Here is a 20,103-nt window from a genome sequence, read left to right as displayed (position 1 = left end):
TTCCTTCTGGTTCCCGTCAGTCCCAATTTACCACAGGAAATTGACAAAATCCTTCCAGTCTCTGTAGGGTTAGTGTTATGGCTCCATTGCCACAATTTTGTTGGATCTCACTGTGAAAGGAGCTTGTTATGATAGCAATGAAGAGGTGTTGTACAGCTGAGGCATCAGGAAGTAGTGATGACAACTAGACCCCATGTTGCTTGTAATGCACCCAATGTCCTCTGTCAAAGAAAACCTTGGTATGTTTTCACTCTGCTATAATGTTTGCAGCATAAACGATGTGGAAGCAACCGCTTGACCCCCTTGCGTCGCTCCCTCAGTTGGGTCCCCCACAATAATGACATCTGCATTTAGAAGCTGCTGGCCACTCACTTGTTGAACTTTCTTCCCAGTTCTAATCACCTCTGTAATCTCTTCCAAGACCCAGTTTGCTGTGCTTTTGCATCACAGCAGTCCTGTTTCCTAATTCTAAGCAGCCAATCTGTTGCTTTACACCAAATCCCTTTCATTCAGCTCTTTTAGATGGGATCTGCAGGAGGGAGTCAACAGTTCTTAAGGATGCCCCTTTCAAGGCTTTGAGGTTTCCATGGCACCCAGTTAGTTTTGAGATCAGGGTAATATTTTCCATTTTGACAAGACGGAAGCAGTGAGTCAGTCACTGCTATTTACGATGAGAAAAACAACACTCACTGTCAATGAGAGTTCTCTATTTTGTCCTTATGCTGCAGTCATGATGTGACATTCGGTGCCACATTTGGCGGATGTGTTGTCTAATGATAATGAGCAACATATATTGGTCCTGGAGGTTTTTAAAATATGTCGTCCCATCGTTTTATTCCTCCCAACACACACACACACACACATTGGCACACTGAATTGCACACTTATTATAAACCCTAGTACATTGACCGTTATTGTACTCGACCTACTGTACATCACCATTACATAATTTTGGATCTTAGACGGTTTGCAAGTTTGATTTAGTTTTTTTTAAAAACCACAATCAAATCATGCTGTAGTTCATACAGAGATTGTTTGATCTGATCTGTAGATTACCTGGTTAAACAAACTAGAGGTTGATGGAAGCAGACTCGTGTTGAAAAAAAAAAAAAAATCAATGAAAAAAGTTGTTAATTTATTTTAATTCAGTGATTCAGTGGTAATTCGTTGGCCTCACAGTTATGAGGTCCTGGGATTCAATCCCGGACCCGGCTGTGTGGAGTTTGCATGTTCTCCCCGTGCCTGCATGGGTTTCCTCCGGGAACTCCGGTTTCCTCCCACATCCCAAAAACATGCAATATTAATTGGAAACTCTAAATTGCCCGTAGGTGTGATTGTGAGTGTGGTTGTTTGTCTCCATGTGCCCTGTGACTGGCTGGCAACCAGTTCAGGGTGTACCCCACCTCCTGCCCGTTGACAGCTGGGATAAGCTCCACTACTCCCCGTGACTCTTGTGAGGATAAGCGGCAAAGAAAATGGTAATGGTGACCCTAGAAACCTCTTGCTGAAATCACAGTTATTTAGTCTTTCGGTGTATGTAAACCTGGCATTGCCTCAATCCTTTTCCTCGTTGCTATTGGTGTTGTTTTCTAGATGCGAGTGTATTATTTTGCCATTACTACATCTCTCTGTTCGGAACCTCTTAAGACATGTGCACTCTCTCAATATAGTATGTGGACTGAACTGATAAAAGGAAGATCTAATAAACGAATGTCTGCATCTGAGCAGTGACTCAGCGAGCAAAGAGAAAGACTCTGGGGGAGACGGTATGGGCTGGACAGTGTCTCAAGAGTACGAGGGCGTAGGAAATGAGACACCACTCCTTGAATAACGCTAGAGTAATGACATCACTAGTCCAAGGGAGATCTGAAAGTATAATTATGAAGCTGTTCTTTTGCGAATGTGTGTTTATAGGAGGGGTATTGAAGCAAGTTCTCCGTGCAATAGTGGCACATTTAAATGTGAAACCGAATCTCGCGTGGCAAGCCAGCAAAACAGCTGCTTTGAATTTCCTCTAGTCCCCGGGGGTCTCACCTTCCATAGCACGTACACAATGAGAACAGGGCTACGTTCTCATCGGTGAGTGGCTGTCGAGCAACAGCCTGGAAGCAATGCGGGGTTTTGGGTGGCTTGTCACAGCCATCACAGCGTGACTTTACAACAAAGTGTCATGTTTGAATACCGATATCTTTCACACAGTCGTCAGTGGACTCCCTCACACTATGACTTCACAAATACTCTTTGGAAGACCCCCCACATATGATCTCCTGGCCAGGAGGGAAATTAGGTTGACATGTTGAACCAATGCCAGCCGTGTCCTTGATGTATGCGTTCAATTGGATGAAAGGAATTACGGTGTAACCTTCAAAGCTCAACACGACCCATTGTGTAGCTCGGCCATCCCTTATTTGTTTGCAATTCACAACAAAATTTACCATTTTAGATTTTTTTTTTTTAAATTAATTATTTCCTAAATCCAAATGTCGTAATTGTACAGGCCAGGTTTTAAGTTACATTTTAAAGTGGCACTAAACAGGCTCCAAAAATGTCACTTAAATGTGACACGCCTACCAAGTTTGAATGAATTAAAAAAAAAAAAAAACACTAAGCATACAAAATGTATAAAACATAAATTAAAAACAGGGTTCGTGATGAACAAATCACATTTACTACCTTTTCATCTTACATGTGGCTAATCATTTTTTTTTAATCTTAGATGTATTTTTTGTTTTACCGGGTGACTGTTTAGCACATCCACCTCACTATAGCAGTGTGACAAGTGGCTGCTATTTTGGTGAAATTATTAAAAAAAAAAAAAATGTCATGACCACTACCTGTTGCTCCAAAATCCTGTGTGAAAAAAAAATTATTTATTTAAAAAAAAAAGCCACTGATTAGTAAAGCACATAACCAAATTGAATGGCTCCTCCTTTTTTTTACTATCACATTTTCATGTCAACCTCTCGCTCTCCCCGCCAGATGTGAAGAAGGACTGGTCAGACCACGCGCTATGGTGGGAGAAAAAGAAAACGTGGCTGCTGAAGACCCACTGGACGCTCGACAAGTACGGCATCCAGGCCGACGCTCGGCTGCTCTTCACGCCGCAGCACAAGCTTCTACGCCTCCAGCTGCCCAACATGAAACACATGAAGGTCAAAGTCAACTTCTCCGACCGCGTCTTCAAAGCCGTATCCGACATCTGCAAGACCTTCAGTAAGTGGAGTGGTATTATTTTTTTTTTTTTAAGGCTGAAACTAATGATTAATAATCATTGAATGGGAAGAAAAATGTTTTCGGATGACAGCACAGTGAGCGACTGGTGAGTTAGTCTGCCTCAGACTTCTGAGGACCGGGGTTCAAATCCTGCCCCTGCTTGTGTGAGGTTTGCATGTTCTCCCTGTGCCTGTGTGGCTTTTCTCCAGGCGCTCCAGTTTCCGCCCACATCCCAATAACATGCATTAATTGGATCATCTAAATTGCCCGTACATGTGATTGTGAGTGCGAATGATTTTCTATGTGTCCTGCGATTGGCTGCCAACCATTTCAGGGTGTACCCCGCCTCCTGCCCGATGATAGCTGTGATAGGCTCCATCACTCCCGAGACCCTTGTGAGGATAAGTGGCTCAGAAAATGAATGGATGGATATTTTTTTTTTTATTCCTATCCCTTTTTTTTTCAAAAATAGGACATTATCTCAAATTGGCAATGGATAAATAGGATGAACAAGTTGCTGCACAAACATCCCACAACTCTAAAAGTAATAAATACCTCAATACATTGTATCACATTGTGTAACATCAAAAATGTTCAAACACTTTAAATGACTGTCTCAGCCATATTAAAACAACACACACAAATGTGAAAAAAAAAAAAACAAACAAAAAAAAAAAAACACCAGCTTGATTTGTATTATCGTTGATTTGCTGTTCCAGTCCTAATCCCCCCCCATACAGTATATTAGAATTGTTTTGTGTTTACCCAACATGCTTAGTCAGCTCTGCCAACTGGTAGCGCACTGTTTGCGCTGGCCTCATGTTCTTGGAACCCGGGCACCATTTTGTCTTGTGCTCATGTTTGGTAAACAGACATTATCATTTTTGGCTTGGAACACGGCAAAGTACAAATCAGTCATGAATATCAAACCCCTGTTCACTGAATTGCTCACAAAGACAAGGGAGATCAGAAGGTGGATGATATCAAGGTTTTATCTCTGCGTAGCTTCCCATTCACAAACATCCCGCTTTTGACACAAAACGGCGAGAGAAGTGAATGTCAGGTGTTAAACTTCACACCCTGATTACAATATTGCGGAATACCATTACACACAGCTCCGTCACAACTAATACACTCTTGGAAGCCACGGAATTCACAGGTTGACCTCATCTTTCAAACAGAACAGTTCTTGTAGTAGTAGCATGACTGGGGCTGACGTACATGGCGCCACCTGACCTACCTAAGTGGTAGCTAGACTTGGTGAATATTTAATATTTTCTAAATAGACAAGCAAAGACAGGAGGTTGGGGGGTGTTGGTGGCTTTGATGCGGAGTGTGAAAGGACCTGAAATCACACTATCCCATCTAAGACTTGATTTTCAGGGGTCACACATCTTTTACCCTCCTGCTTGTCACTTATGTTCACCCTTAAGTCACTAGCCCCCTTCCACACAGAGTTTCTGCAAAGTTTGCCCCTTTTTCCACCTGTCTTTGACAACAATTGTGCAACAGCAGTTACAGCTTTTCGTAAAATGACACCCCAAGCCTGACATTTCCAAATAACATTTTCCACTAGCAGTTTCTTGCCTATGCATCGGGTCTATTTCTTGAAAAGCAGAGGTTTTGCGAATCAACTTTTAACCCCCTGTTATGTGCCTTTATCACAGAACAGCAACACAAGGAGAAAGTCAGTTTTCAAGGCATTAAAAGACATCCATGGCAACCCAATCTTGTGGCAGAGCTCACAGTCAGTTCACCACCCTTAATGTTCTCCCGCCCACTTTTCATTCGCCTCGAGTGCTCCTTATGCATCTGTCCATCGTGGAAAGTCATGGAACACCTGTCACATTATTCTTACTGAATGGCATTCACCAGGCAGGCAAGATGCCGCAGCGTTTCCGTATTTCCTGGCCTTCTCTATTTTTAAAATTTGCAAGATTGGAGCATTTCTGTAGGTTATGGCACAAAAGGAACAGATTACAAATTGTATGGATTGTAGCGATACACAGATGTTGTTTTGGAAGGCAAGGAATGGTAGAGAAACTGGCTAGTAACTTGGTCTGTCACTGTCGAGAATGGACCTGTAGTTATCTACTGTATTGTAACCATTGGAAACTCAGGATAAATTGTCTTTGGCACTGCAAGTTTTGGCTGTTAACGCAGCACTTTGTATGTTGGTTGCAAAATTTGCTCTTTATAAGAGTAGAAGTAAAAAATTACACATTGGCAAAAAGTCGTGAGCTCGACTTTATTCCGGTGAACTTTTTCTCAAAGGGGCTCACAAAACCTGTTCCATTGCTCCTGGAATTATTATTATTTTTTTTTTTTAACTTCAAATTGGCCTCCAATCTACATTTCTGTGAAATAAACCGTAACTGTGATTTGCTTTCCAGCTGAATTATCATCAGCCAAAACTCCATAACACAAAGACTACCATTCACAAGCGCAGTCAGAAGTCCAAAAACACTCCCATCATAAAAATGGCTTCTCCCAAGTTCATGGGCAGTCCGACACGGACGTGGTTATATCAGGCTTGGAAGAGGATGCTACACTTTTACTGCACACTGTAGAAATGTCTTGGTTCCGCCCCCATTTTGACCTTTTCCCATTTGACACATGAATGTCAAGTCACAAGACAATAACACAGCATTTAAAACTCGTTTGCAGCCTTTTGTGTTAGGCGATAGCTCGATCGATAGTCACAGTAACTGCACCCGTTAAAACATGATACCGTTCCACAATACTGTTTTCCCACATAAACCACCCATCTGACACTAATTAAAACCAGCTCCTCGCCCATTTGTCCAGTCAGACACGGGCTCGTCTTGTCTAGACATCCCAGAGTTAACCAGTCACCTTTCCCGCGTTATAAACCCCCGCACATATCGCCGTTGTTTACCTCCTCATGAGTGCGTTCATAATTTTCACAAGTGACTAACGCATGACTGGGGCCGACAGTCCGAGTGTGCAGCCATAAAGGGGGCTTCTATTCCTCAGCTCAGTATACCGCCAGTTAACGTAAACAGGAGTCAGGTTGCTCCACTTAAGCGCCACATTAACAACTTTGGTGGTTTGGTCATCATCTGTGCAAAGACTTGCGCACACGGTTTTAAAGACACATAAGCAAGCAACAAAATACCTGTTCAAGGTTCTTTTGATTTGTACAGATTGTAAATCAACAAACTTTGATCAATGAGATGGTCTTCCTTGGATACCAAGTGACGTTGCATCGCCAGATAGTGGCTTATATTCATGGCTAATGTAAACAGTTATATACATACACATATTGTCTCAACTAGGCAGAATAAAGCGGTATATCTAAGGTGGAGACTATTCTCTAGATTTGGTAATCTTAAATCGGGCTGAAAAAAACAACACCACTGACGTCTAACCCTATACATGGTAATACCAGATGAGCTTCTCTACACAGCAGAATAAAGCACAGCTTATTTGTGGCGGGGCATTTATTAGTTTTGGTTATCATGCATCTGACTGAAGCAACATCTACTGCACACGTGGTGATAACAGATTTCCCTCAGTAGCCAGCATAAAGATTGGCTTTTAGGTGAGCCGCTAAAAACTCTCTGCTCCATCCATTTACCAATTTCCAAGCCTAATGGTGTTTGTTGCCCAGTGCTGAATAGCAAAATACATGGAGATAATTGTTTTGATTCTGCCTGAACTGAGATATTGTGGTGTTGGTTAACGTCTGGTTGTCGACATCTGCTGACATCTGCTTCAATATGTGGTGTATGTTTTCCTAAAATATTTGTCAGTTTATGCCCGTTTGAATGTCAATTACAATGTGGTAAATGAATATGGTTATCATGTGTTGGAATCAAAGTTTTTGACGTTCCCCAGTGTGTGTTGCGTTATTGGGTTGGTTGTGTGGCCCACTATGTGATACCAATGATGGTTAGTTTCCAAAATGTACTGACTTTCCGGTATTCTAATTGAAAAGGTTCCGGTGTATTTGACGTTAATTTGACCTTTTTGACACAGTTCTAAATGTTTCCCTTTTTTGCGTTTCTGAATCATAAAGATTTCGGAGGTTCCGGTGTATTTAGATTTCAGGACTATGGTGATTGAGTGTTGTTTTAGAAATTAGAATATTTCTGTGTACTGTACGTGGTGATCAAGTTCTGAGATTTTCTCTTCAATACTATTGTCTATGAACTGTAAATGCGATGTGGCCCCGAGGCAATTACAAAATCTCCTTCTGCGTGGCAAAACAGTTCCGTGTATCACCGACTAGACTGACGTCCATTGAAATACTGGATGCTCTTTTTGTTGATGTGTGTGTTTCTTTCGGCTTGTCCCTTTCGGGGTCGCCACAGCGTGTCATTTCAGATGAACGCATATATATGTTTGGCACAATTTTTACGCCAGATGCCCTTCCTGACGCAACCCTTCTCAGGGAGCGGAGGCCCCAGTGGGATACGAACCCACAACCCCTGGTTTACCAAACCAGTGCTCTAACCACTGAGCTACGGGGCCTCAATTGAAATACTGGATTTCTCTTTTTGTTGATGTAATCCGTAATATTATAAATACTGTCTATATTCAGTATAGATCATATTGTTATTTGGTATTGTCTAACCAAATGCAAATCCACACAAGAACGAGTGATGTACTGACCAGTCTTTTGAAACAGATGTCAATTACAGGTTATTCATGTTATGGCTTTAAATAACTGTTTCCATAACAGATTAAATTGGTTGTCTTCCCCATTAATTGATTTCATGTTGGATGACTGGTTTGTTCTATAACATAAAAAATGAGGAAAAATGTTCATCATGGGTTTCTGAATTAAAATCTGATGTTAGCAAATACCTTATTTTGGTTAAATACAAATGATAACCAGCCTGCTTTCATGGAAGGCTACAGAAAATTAGAGAGAGTGATAGAGAATATTTTCTGTTCAGACCATCCATCCATCTATCTTCTACCCTTTTTTTTTCCACGTGGAGTACTTACTCCAGTAATTCTTTAGAAGGGCTACTTTTGAGAATTGCTTGGTCATGGTTATGGTCATGTGTTTCTAATTTATCAGTACTCGTGCTTAAGGAATACTAAGTCTTACATTTATATGTAGATAGAAATTCAGAGGTTCCAGTCTATGTGGCTATACAAGTGTTAGGACTGACCTTTTTTGACATTCTATGATGCATGTCCGGTATTCTGTCTGATTTACGGCCTGTTAACCAACGTCTGCTTGGGATGTCTACCCTCTGTTGTCATAACAATGTGCTTTCCTTTCACCTCTGTCCTGTTTTAGAAAGGATGATCAGCCTTTTTGTCTATTTCTTGATTTTATTTGTATTTCTTACCCATTTTAACTAACATTTTTAAGACTGTTTTGCTTCTGGCGTATATACTGACTGGAACTGCTCAGTCCACATTTGATTAGTCTCATCTTAATTGGTTCCTGGGTTATTGATCCACCAGGCAGGAAGTGTGGCGGGTCCCTGTCTTTGAATCTAAAGTACATGAGGGAAATCAGCCTTCTTTTTAGTCCATCTAGGGTCTTTGAACAAAAATTTGTGATTGCGCTCGAGCTCTGTAAATTTAGAATGTGACTGTGTGGTGATTTGCCTTAGTCACTGCAGTGAATCATGTGTTCCAGGGAGCTCACATCTCTAGCACAGATTTTTTTTTTTTTTTCTCCCTCCCCCCATTGCTGGAACTAAGTCAAGCCTTCAGCTCTGGCTCTAGGCCTGCTCACTGCCGCATGTCTGCTGGAAGCAAGATTGACTCTCCTTTTGGAGGTGTCAATTCCACTAATGGGTCTTTTTTTGGGAAACGTCAACACTCTAGGGCCCACAAGTATGTGGCAAGTGTCTGTAAACTTTTTTTTTTCCTGCCAGCTCATGAAATATTATGAACCTATAATTCAACATGCGCTTACTCGGCCGCTTAGCAATAAATTGGAGAAATACTGTATTAGCATTGAGTAGTGCATCTCTTTTTTTTTCCCCCTCTTCCCAGTAAATTCTGCTTCTGTCTGCATTTTTTGTCAGAATTTTCCCAGCAACAAAAACCTTCAGGACTTTTTTTTTTTTAACCAAAGTTAATGAAGTTTTGGCAAAGTGAGACTTTTTAATATATGTGCTTCTCAGTCACAAAGATATTCATAACATTTTGGCAATAGGATTAGTTGATTAAATCTTTTATCAGCTGTAGAACTGCTATCATATAGCCTTTTATCAACCATACTTCTTCTTTTCCTTCCGGCTTGTCCTGATTAGGGTTCGCCACAGCGTGTCATCTTTTTCTATCTCAGCCTATCTCGTGCATCTTCCTCTCTAACACCCACAGTCTTCATGGCCTTGCTCACCACATCCGTCAACCTTTTCTTTGGTCTTCCTCTCGCTCTTTTGCCTGGCAACTCCATCGTCAGCACCCTTCTACCAATATACTCACTCTCTCGCCTCTGGACATGTCCAAACCATCGAAGTCTGCTCTCTCGAACCTTGTCTCCAAAACATCCAACTTTGGCTGTCCCTCTAACGAGCTCAGTTCTAATCCTATCCAACCTGTTCACACCAAGCGAGAACCTCAACATCTTCATTTCTGCCACCTCCAGTACTGGTTCCTGTTGTTTCTTCATTGCCACCGTCTCTAATCCATACATCATGACATAAACTTTGCCCTTCATCTTAGCAGAGACTCTTCTATCACATAACACACCAGATACCTTCCGCCAGCTGTTCCAACCTTCTTGGACCTGTTTCTCCACTTTTGGCTGTCTCCTTACCACACTCACCATTGCTCTGGTTGTTTGTCAAACAGTTTTTCTCCCAAGTGGCCTTTAAGTGAAGTCATTTGAATATCTTGGGTATACCTACGTTATTAGCGAAGATCTCCCCCTACCACTCCGGCACTCTCACAAGTGGGTCTTCTAGTCAACCAATCGGAGGAAAGTGGGCGGTCTTAGCCAAATATGAACACAGCGAACAAACTGTACACTCGGATGACAAAGCTATTTATCTATCCATTTTCTTTGCCGCTTATCCTCCCAAGGGTCGCAGGGAGTGCTGGAGCCTATCCCAGCTGTCAACGGGCAGGAGGCGGGGTACACCCTGAACTGGTTGCCAGCCAATCGCAGGGCACATGGAGACAAACAGCCACACTCACAATCACACCAAGGGGCAATTTAGAGTGTCCAATTAATGCTGCATGTTTTTGGGATGTGGGAGGGAACCGGAGTGCCCGGAGAAAACCCACGCAGGCACGGGAGAACATGCAAACTCCATACAGGTGGGTCTGGAATTGAACCTGGGACCTCAGAACTGTGAGGCCAATGCTTTACCAGCTGCGCCACCGTGCTGCCTGACCAAACTAAGGTATTGTTTTAAAAATTAAATTGACACTTTCATACTGAGTCAATGTTAGTCACTGTGGAGCTATAACCAAAATATTCAACTCATGCAAGAGTAAAAACAAGTTGAGGGCTGTTAATCGGAAACTTTAAAAACATTGAATTGTGCACCTCAATTTATGGAAAATGTTCTTCTTGTACAGGTTCCATTTCCTGTTCAATGGATTTTGTTGCCATCGGCAGTAAACTTCTGTCATGGTCACGGTCACGCCAAAAAAGAAAATGAAGAAAGCAAAATTCTCACAAATTAAGCAATTTCTTTTATAGGGACTTTGTGGTCTATGGTCACGATATCAATTTTCTGTTGTACTGCTTTGTGGCGGCACCACAGTGAAACACAAAGAAGGCGTAAGAAAAATACCTTTTAGAAGGTAACAGACTTGAGGTCATGAGGTAGATAAACTCACAGGAATTCAGTCTTGCAAGATAAGGTACAAGAAGACAAGATGAGATAAGATAAGACAAGACACAGAAGCTGCAAGCTCATGTGCTGCCTTCCTGGTCTATCTCATCATCGCATTTAATCGCTTTTCCATCACCAGTAGCAATCTTTGACGGTATTACAAAAAACCCAAAAAGCTAAAGATCACTGTGGTAGAAGTCTTGCACATGTATCGTTTGATTTGTGGTGAATAATAAAAAAAAGGGTCTACAATTACTTTATTCCTATTATTCCCCAGTAGTAAGTCAAATGCCACGTGTCTGATACACACACACACACACACACACACACACACACACACACACACAGTGTGTGTGCTGGAGCCCAGCTCTGTGGGCCTGAAGCTCGGCAGCACGCCTGCCGCTCACATGGCTGTATAAGGGCACAGGGATTGTGTTTTAATGCAACAGCGAGGCCAGGGGAGGAGGAGAAGAGCAAGAGTGAGCGAACTCCCATCTGGTAGTTTTTAATACCGCTGGAATGCTTTTGCTTTAGTTACACAAAGCAAACAAGGAGCCTTCTCGCTACCATGTTCTCCCTTTGCTCGTGCTTTCCTGAAGAGACTCTTAAATCACACACACCCTCATCGTTATCCTACTATGACACCAACTACTGTGGCCTCGGTATTTGGAAAACAATTTTGAGTTTTACTGGAGATTACACTGAAAAACGAACATTTTAAAACGTCACGCTGGCCAGTTTGCACGATGTGAGGGTAAAGGGGATGAGTTTGATGATAACTGTAGAATAGAATATAGCATTGCAATAAAGGAAGGCGAGTTTTTGCCTTGTTTGCTTGGAACACTATGTGAAACCGGAACAGGAGCAGCAATTTTTTTTTTTAGGTCCTGGTTTAGAATTTAGAAGCTCGATCATCCGGGAGGGGCTCAGTGTTGAGCCGCTGCTCCTCCGCATTGAGAAGAGCCATATGAGGTGGCTCGGGCATCTGATTCGGATGCCCCCTGGGCGGCTCCCTGGTGAGGTGTTCCAGGCATGTCCCACCAGAAAGAGACCCCGAGGATGACCCAGGACACACTGGAGAGACTGTCTCTCGGCTAGCTTGGGAACACCTCGGCATTCCTTCGGAAGAGCTGGAAGAAGTGGCTGGGGAAAGGGAAGTCTGGGTATCCCTGCTGTAGCTACTTCCCCCGTGACCCGACCCGGAACAGCGGTAGATGATGGATGGATGGATGGTTTAGAATTGCTGCTGTTGAGCATGTTCTCCCCAATTGACTGGAGAGGGACATTTTGCGTTCTTGGGAATCTTCAAAGGATGACCACTTTTACATTACTTTAATTTTATTATAAAGTTGTAACATTTTTATATTTGTATGGCTTGCCATTTTCTGTGGTTAAATACTGTAAGTGGAACTGGCATTTGCGGTTTTACCGTTTTTTTCCTTTTTTTTTTTTTTGCGGGGTGCATGGGTGGGAACATATTTATTTATTTGGTGTGTGGTTTTTTTGTTGTTCCATTTTTTGGGGGTATTTTTTGGCATCTTTGTACCAAGCAACTATTCAGCTGATGAGCAAGAGGTTAATTTACTAAGGTCATAGCCTTGCCTGATAGAAACAAGTGCTTTGCCACCACCTTGTGGCAGTTACAACCCATTTTGGGTGGGTGTCAATTTGTTTTACTAGGATATTAACCATCTGCGACAGCATTTTGTTCACCATAGTCTGAATTTAAATGAACGTACGGTGGCACTGGAGTGCAGTCTTACCTTCTCTCCTTTAATGAGACCCAGCACACTTACAGTACGGCAAGCAAGATGGACACTATACCAGAAGCAGCTGCTCAAACCAAAAAGCAAATTCACAACACATTTAAGTTACCACGATAAGTACATTTGTGAGTGTGCAAACCCGCTTGACATTTGCCACAACAGCTCCGTGACACTGACACATTTAGGACTACCTCACAAGCTCACCATTTTGTGACATGTCTTACTATGGTGAGCGATGGTTTGCTGACCTCCGAGGGCTGAAGATGAGGGTAGAGCGTAGAAAGCCGCTGCTCTGTTTTAGTCATTGTCAAACTGTAAACTCTTCAAATACACGCACACACACACACACACACACAAGCGCACACACTTATGTTTAAAGTTCTACTGTTCAGCAGCAACCCAATAGCACTTTTGTGTGTGTACGCAAATTTGAGAAATGGCTGTTGAAAGTGGGGGTGGGATGGTTGAGGTTGTGTCTGGCCCGTCTCACTTGGGGATTACGCTCCAACCAAAGATTTGTAGGGGTCTTGAGAAAAGAGATTTACCATTTTTCCAGTCCTCGTGTGCTACAGCTGTCTGTGGATTTCTTACCTTCTCTCGTGTCCCTGTGCTGATTATTTCCAGAGACATCTTTTTTTAAACACACATTTTTCATAAACGGATGTGGTGTGTTGTCCTTTTAAATTTTGCATGCAACACTTAAAAACCACTGAAGCATGGTCAACATTTAATGGAAACATTTAAGTACCAACACCGTACATTCAAACTCACTGGTCAATGTTTTCCTATTGGAAATAATCCATCCATCCATTTTCTTAGCCGCTCAGCCTCATGAGTGTCTCGGGAGTTCTGGAGCCTACCCCAGCTGTCAACGGGCAGGAGGCGGTGTACACCCTGAACTGGTTGCCAGCCAATCGCAGGGTGCATAGAGACAACAGCTGCACTCACAATTACACAAAGGGGCAATTTAGAGTGTCCAATTAATGTTGCATGTTTTTGGGATGTGGGAGAAAACCAGAGTGCCCGGAGAAAACCCACGCAGGCACGGGGAGAACATGCAAAATCCACACAGGCAGCGCTGGGTTTTGAACCTTGGTCCTCAGAACTGTGAGGCCAACACTCTAACCAGTTGCCTGACTATGCTGCCCATCCAGTTACCAATTAATCATAAAATTGATTGACAGTCACAGCTGTCAACCTATAAAATTCACGTTCAGAGCAATTTGTCTAAATTTGTCTGAATTTCCTCATTTTAAAAATTTTTGTGACTGATAATCGTTAATAAATCATGGCTTTAATAGTTATTTTGTTTTTATCAATCTGCCAGTACTGTATATTAGATTTAAACATTCCATCATCAAAAATATCGGTATGGATTAATTCACCACGAATTCTGCTTTCAACTGTGGTTTAAAAAAAAAAAAAAAAAATTCTATTAAAGCAGGGGTGTCAAACTCATTTTTGTCACGGGCCACGTTTTACTAGCGGTTTCCCTCAAAGGGCCGTGATGGCTGTGAAACGATAAAAATCTTTAAAAGCCTCATCATATTTACACATGAAATTTATGAACGAGTTTTGGAATCAGAAATCAAGGGTAATGGGTTTTTCCAACAATTGTTATTTGATAACACAAAAATTCTTGTAATATCTCAACGTAAGCATTTGTGATATGACAATTTGTGATTCTTTTACAGATTTGAACAAAAAAAAATCATGGAAGTTGATAACCATAATTTGCCTCTGTGGGCCACATAATATCATCCGGCGGGCCAGATCTGGCCCCTGGGCCTTGAGTTTGACAACTGGGTATTAAATGATCTATCAAGGGAGAATAATTCGATCTCAAAACATTAAAATTTAAACTCTAATTGATATTGCCATCAAACAAAATTGATGACTGTCTGAATTGGATAGATGTACTGCATGTTTCTTGGCTTGGCATCCGGGTGACATAATAGAAAGTTATGCGCCAAGCAGTTGTTCAGTGTGGACGTGGGGGTAATGTCAGACGTTGGATCCCCACACGCCCCCATTGTCCGAAACAGTGTCAGGCCGTATTAGGTCAATGTTCAAGGATTTTTTTTTTAAACAAAATACGGCCGCTCTGTAACATTTGCCAGCTCTGCAATCAATTTCTGTAATGTTCACTTACATTTCTTGTTGTATGTTTGCTTTTAAAGCTCTACCACCACAAAAATGTCCAGAATGACATGACAATGAGGGCAAATCAAATTATAACCAAACAAAAAAAGCAGGATTGTGGATTTTCTGACTTTTCACTTTAGGTTCAACCAATCAATACACTGTTGATCATTCAACCTCTCTCTTTGTCTTTGTAGATATTCGTCACCCAGAGGAGTTATCTCTACTGCGCAAGCCGCGTGATCCCAAAAAGAAGAAGAAAAAGCTGGACGAGGCTGAGGAGGATGATCTGGAGGTGGAGGGACCGCTGTTAACCCCTGGATCAGGTCAGTCACTGAGCTGATATTGGTGCCCCATGAAAACCCAACGGCTGTTTTGTCACTTGACATTAAAACGAGGCAGGTTCATCCAAATGGTTCCCGTGGTGAGTCAATTTTGAATTTTGGTCAGAAAGCCACCAAGATGCAGTGATCCAAATATACGAGCCCTGCGTGGCCTCTGCAGCCCTGGCTTCCTTGGCGGGAGGATGTCGGATGGTTGGGATTCCACACATAGTTGGTCACGCTGCCATTTTTAAACCGCTGACAACCCTGTGCGACACCACTCCCCAGTTTTACCCAAGCAAGGACTGAGTTATGACTCAAGTGGGTAGAGAGGAGCTGAACACAACCCTAACCACGTACGCTGCAAAAACCATACATTTGCATGTACAATGAACATCCAACAACCACTTAATGGAGGACAGCGCCAACACCCAAATACCTTTGTGATTAAATATCCTCCAGGGTGTCTTTTTCTCTCGATTGACAGATATTTTTGTTTGATGTTGCCACGGAGCACTTAACAACAAGAATGTTTACAGTCCCTTTCCCCTCCATCAGACCACATCCTATAGCTAGCCAAATTGCTTGACGTTATTCTGTCCCATGTGTGAGGGCCTCGGCGGGTAGCCTGTGGCTCCTGATGGAAATCACGATGAGAGAGAAGGCGATGCATTCATTACCAACACTGACTTGGTTGCTAAATACGGCTTCTACACAGTGTAGTATTGCACAGAGGAAGGACGGACGATTTTCCTTGTTTTCCTTCATCTGTCTTGGGGAGACTCGAACAGTCAATCATTCATTGCGTTAAAGTCTCAATAAGTTAACTCCTAAAATGTCAAAATCAAATCTTGATTCACCAAGAAAAAGAGTATTCTTAACAATGTGGACAAATTTTAAGAAGAAAATGTTAAATCAAGCTTCAAAATGGTGAAGAACTGAGGTGTACTTTCAGATTCCAGATGCTCCGGGTGTGTCACTGAATGCTCTGAAAAATCGCGCCCCTTGGAATTTTCACCTGTAAATCAAATGAGATTTCTCCCTTAGCTCCAAAGGCTCAGCGCACACATGGACAATTGGGCTGTTTTTGTCCTGATTTTGCTCCTTTACAAGCAAGGACATCAAAGGGCAGGCAATTTTATATTTCATCAGATTATTTTTTCATGTTTTATTTAGTTTTTTTTAAGAGGGTGGATGTTACTCAGTTTCCCAGAGGTGATGTTTTGGTCTCTTTTAGACAGCAAAATAATTTGGGCTGAGGCTACAGTGCCTCTCCACTTGTCACTACTCAGCAGTTTGCGCCATTTTTAAGTAATTACCCAATCAATTCCAAAGGTTTTTTTTCTGTTTAACGTAAGTTTAAAAGCATTTTGCTTTAATTAAATTATGCTGAAATGCATAAATAATAGCTTACCAGCACCGTACGGTAGGACCCACAAATAACAATCTGTTAATACCAGTGAGGTTATATGACAAATTATTTTCCCCGTAGAGGCTGGTGACCTCACCCTCTATCTTTTAAATATTCCGTTTAGAAAATGTCTGGTGCCAAGAACATTAAAGCACATACAATCAATTTTAAAATCCAGGAAAAGCGTCTCCAGGGTCATGTCTGTGGTTTGTGTTGTACTTGAGACTATCACAGCTATCAAATCTGAAAAGGACCCAAGATCTGTTCGTACTTTTCCTTTCACCCGTTTCCATCGCTCCTTTAAAAAAAAAAACCCTAAAGTAAGTACATTGATGTTACCTCCACTGTCCTCTATTTTCCCTGCCTTTTTTTTCCCATCCTAGCCTCAGAGATTATATACATCGGACCTGTCAAAGGTAAGATTTCCCCTCTGTCTTCTCCTGTTTCTGCAGCACTGCTTCCTTCACCATGGCCTTCTTTTTTTTTTTTTTTTTTTTTTTTTTTTTTTGTTTGTTTCAACCCCACCCATGCAACAGTTGCCACATGGAAATCACACGACATCCATAACCTTTGCAGTAGTCTGAGTCGCCTGACTCTTCTGAGAGGAAAACAGCTGAGTTGGAGTGCCACCTTATGAGAGCTTGGGTTTCCCTTGAGCAGGGCATACACGTTAGTTACAAGTGAATAAGCACTGTGTGAGTCAATCGGAGCGCGAACAGAGGCCCTGTAGTTTTTCACGCATTTCAAATTGTTGCCAAGATTAGTTGAATAGTCACGATTGAAATGATTGACAATTAATTTGATCACGATTGTTGTTTTATTTCATGTATTTATTTATTTTATGCAAAAATGCCTGTATCCTCCCACTAACCTTCCTAGCTGTGATGCACGTGTACAGTAGTGGTAATCCAGGTCTTCCACAATGACGCCCATGGTGATAGGTATGTACCCGGAAGAACTATGGCTAATAAGCGTTAGCAGTGGAGCCTTAAACTTTGAGCATTTCAGCAAAAATACCGTAATTCCCGGCCCACAGAGCGCGCCTGGTGATAAGCCTCACCCTGTAAATTCGTAAAGGAAATACCATTGGGTACATACATAGGCCGCAGCCGTGTAAAAGCAGGTAACGCTAACGTTAGCGCCACCGCGCTAACAGGGCCGGTTAAAAAAAAAAAACTGGTAAAAATCACTGAGACACAGCAGTAACACGCTAGGGCAGCGCTAACTGGGCCGGACCTGTAAAAGTCACTTCCTTGGCACATATATTCCACCATTCTCACTTTTACCTTTTCTGCTCGAGTGCCCCCTTGCAGTTGTTAGAAAAAATGCACAAACTCGCCGCATCACTGCATAAACCGCAGGGTTGAAAGTGTGTGGGGAAAAAAGTCGGGGCTTATTGGCCAGAAATTACGGTATTATTGAGGAATATGATGCCAAACCTGCAAGACAACTTTCCTATCATGGCAGCACCAGAGTGATGAAAGCACGATGTGGCTGATCCAATTTCTGATGAAGATGGACAGTGATCTCGGGAAGCTATGTGGTTAGTTAGCTAGTCATATTAATGTCAAGGGTAGTAAAGTAATTACTTATAGCCGTAAACATTAATATAATTCTAGCGAAGATTTAATTGGGGTTAGCTTCATTATACCCACCGATATGAAAGGAAGACAGGTATAGGCTGTAGCAGCCCAGCTCAGCAACGTGTCTGTGGCGGGGACAACTTTTCCATCAAAGGCGATGAATGCATGTATCTTGAAAATAAATTAGTTGCTTGTTTATCAAGACTTTCATGAGGTTTAGTTTTTCCAACATCAAAGAGCAAAACAAAACATACCTTTTGAAAAGTTGCTGTACACCTAGTTCCTTTTTGTGGTTTTCCATGATTGTGTGTAGTTTTTTGGTTACTTTTTAGAGACCGGAGTGTTATCTTTTCATTTCTTGTACTTTATGTGTTAATAGGTCTAGAATGCTGGTAAAAGCTGCAAAATCTAAAAGTTGAATGGATTATTATATGATTGTTAGGAAGGAAGCATCAGCAACATAACAGAAGCGAGATAGTGCATGTGTGAAAGGGGGTAGCTGAAAATCCATATGTTAACACATAACACTAATGTCTTCCATTCATTTGTTTTTGTTTTTTTTTTAAAGCATTTGCAGTTGACAGACATTCATTATATAAATGCGCACTCCCTATTGCTGTGTGAAAGCACGCAAATCTGCGGTAATATTCTGCCTTGCTTTATGCGTGAAAGGTACAGGAAGATTAATGCTGGGTATATTTGTGTATTTTGGTATCTGCGTAATGTGTATTTTGTGGCTGATTGCAATTTACACGTCAAAGGTGGTATCAGAAGTGGTATGACGCCTGTATGAAAGACACGAGTGCAAGGCCGAAATATACGCCCTTCTCCTGCATTGTGTTGAAAGCAGTTGCTGCTGTCCAATTAATAATTTATGTCACACCACACACTAACACAGATGATGTTAACTTATTGCAGAGTCTGTGTGTGAAAGTGGATAAAATTTTGGTAGCGTTCAGCCTTGCTTGGTTCTGTGTGAATAGCAAAGGAGGATAAAGGTTGTACTTATACAAACGGGTTTGATGCACCAAATTTGTAGAAACCGTGTGTAAAATCGTCACATTAATCATGGAGATTAATGTGATGCAGCAGTCTCCTCGAGATTAATGTGATGACCAAGTTTCAAATGAATCCAATCTTCGAGACGTAAAATCAAAAAATGCAGGCCTCATTGCAGCATTTATGCCTGGCTTTTGAACACCTTGTACCTTTCTCAGGAAGATCACCCCTGCAAAAAAACAGTTCTAGAGGAAATACCGCCATTTTAAGGAGTGACGATGTTTACGTCTCAATCTTAACAACCTTTCGTGGTCTATCTAAGAATCCCATGTGTGGGAGTCTCAGGGAGTTGGTGCATGCGAGCATTCGATGTGACATTTGCTCTCGTATCACTCTGTAAACAGGATGGAGGAGTTGTTTTTAAAGCAGCTATTTTTTTTTCTTGTACATGGTCCTCCACTCTGGGATTCCTGAAGAGACCCCTGTGGGACAGACCGATAGGGCTCTTCCTGACCTGCTGAACCAGGGCATTAGAGAAAATCCCTCAAGGAGCGCATGAATAACACCCTTCTCAGTCGAGGAAGGGTGGCCTTCCCCCCCACCACCACCACCACCCCCGCAAGCTCGCACCCTGTTCTCATGACCTCTGTTTGAAACACAAACCAAGCCCACTTCCTGATTTCAGAAGGGATTCGGTACAGTCTACAGTACTTGTAGAGGCTAAAAGATAGAGTGGGTATGGAAGGATAAAGTGTTTGACGGGAACAACAGGAAATATCTGCTAGACTCTTCAATATTAAACTATTTTGGGTTATATCCATGGAAAGCTTTCTGCTTCCCCTCTATGCCAAGTTGTGCAGTATCGTTTTCTGTGTGATGTGC

The 20,103-nt window shown here is 42.0% G+C and overlaps 1 protein-coding gene across 2 annotated transcripts in view; it reads left to right on the top strand.

The window, feature by feature from the left end:
• Positions 1–20,103, top strand: part of fermt2 (FERM domain containing kindlin 2) — a 54,749-nt gene that overhangs the window by 15,866 nt on the left and 18,780 nt on the right. For both annotated transcript variants that reach the window (XM_061842820.1, XM_061842821.1), the window contains exons 3-4: positions 2,980–3,213; positions 15,103–15,231. In XM_061842820.1, coding sequence (XP_061698804.1) covers positions 2,980–3,213; positions 15,103–15,231 — 363 coding nt within the window. The remainder of the gene's footprint in view (positions 1–2,979; positions 3,214–15,102; positions 15,232–20,103) is intronic.

The sequence above is a fragment of the Syngnathoides biaculeatus genome, chromosome 15, assembly GCF_019802595.1.
Source record: "Syngnathoides biaculeatus isolate LvHL_M chromosome 15, ASM1980259v1, whole genome shotgun sequence".
Lineage (NCBI taxonomy): Eukaryota > Metazoa > Chordata > Actinopteri > Syngnathiformes > Syngnathidae > Syngnathoides > Syngnathoides biaculeatus.
The sequence above is the reverse complement of the archived record's forward strand: the minus strand, read 5'-3'. Positions and strand labels throughout refer to the sequence as shown.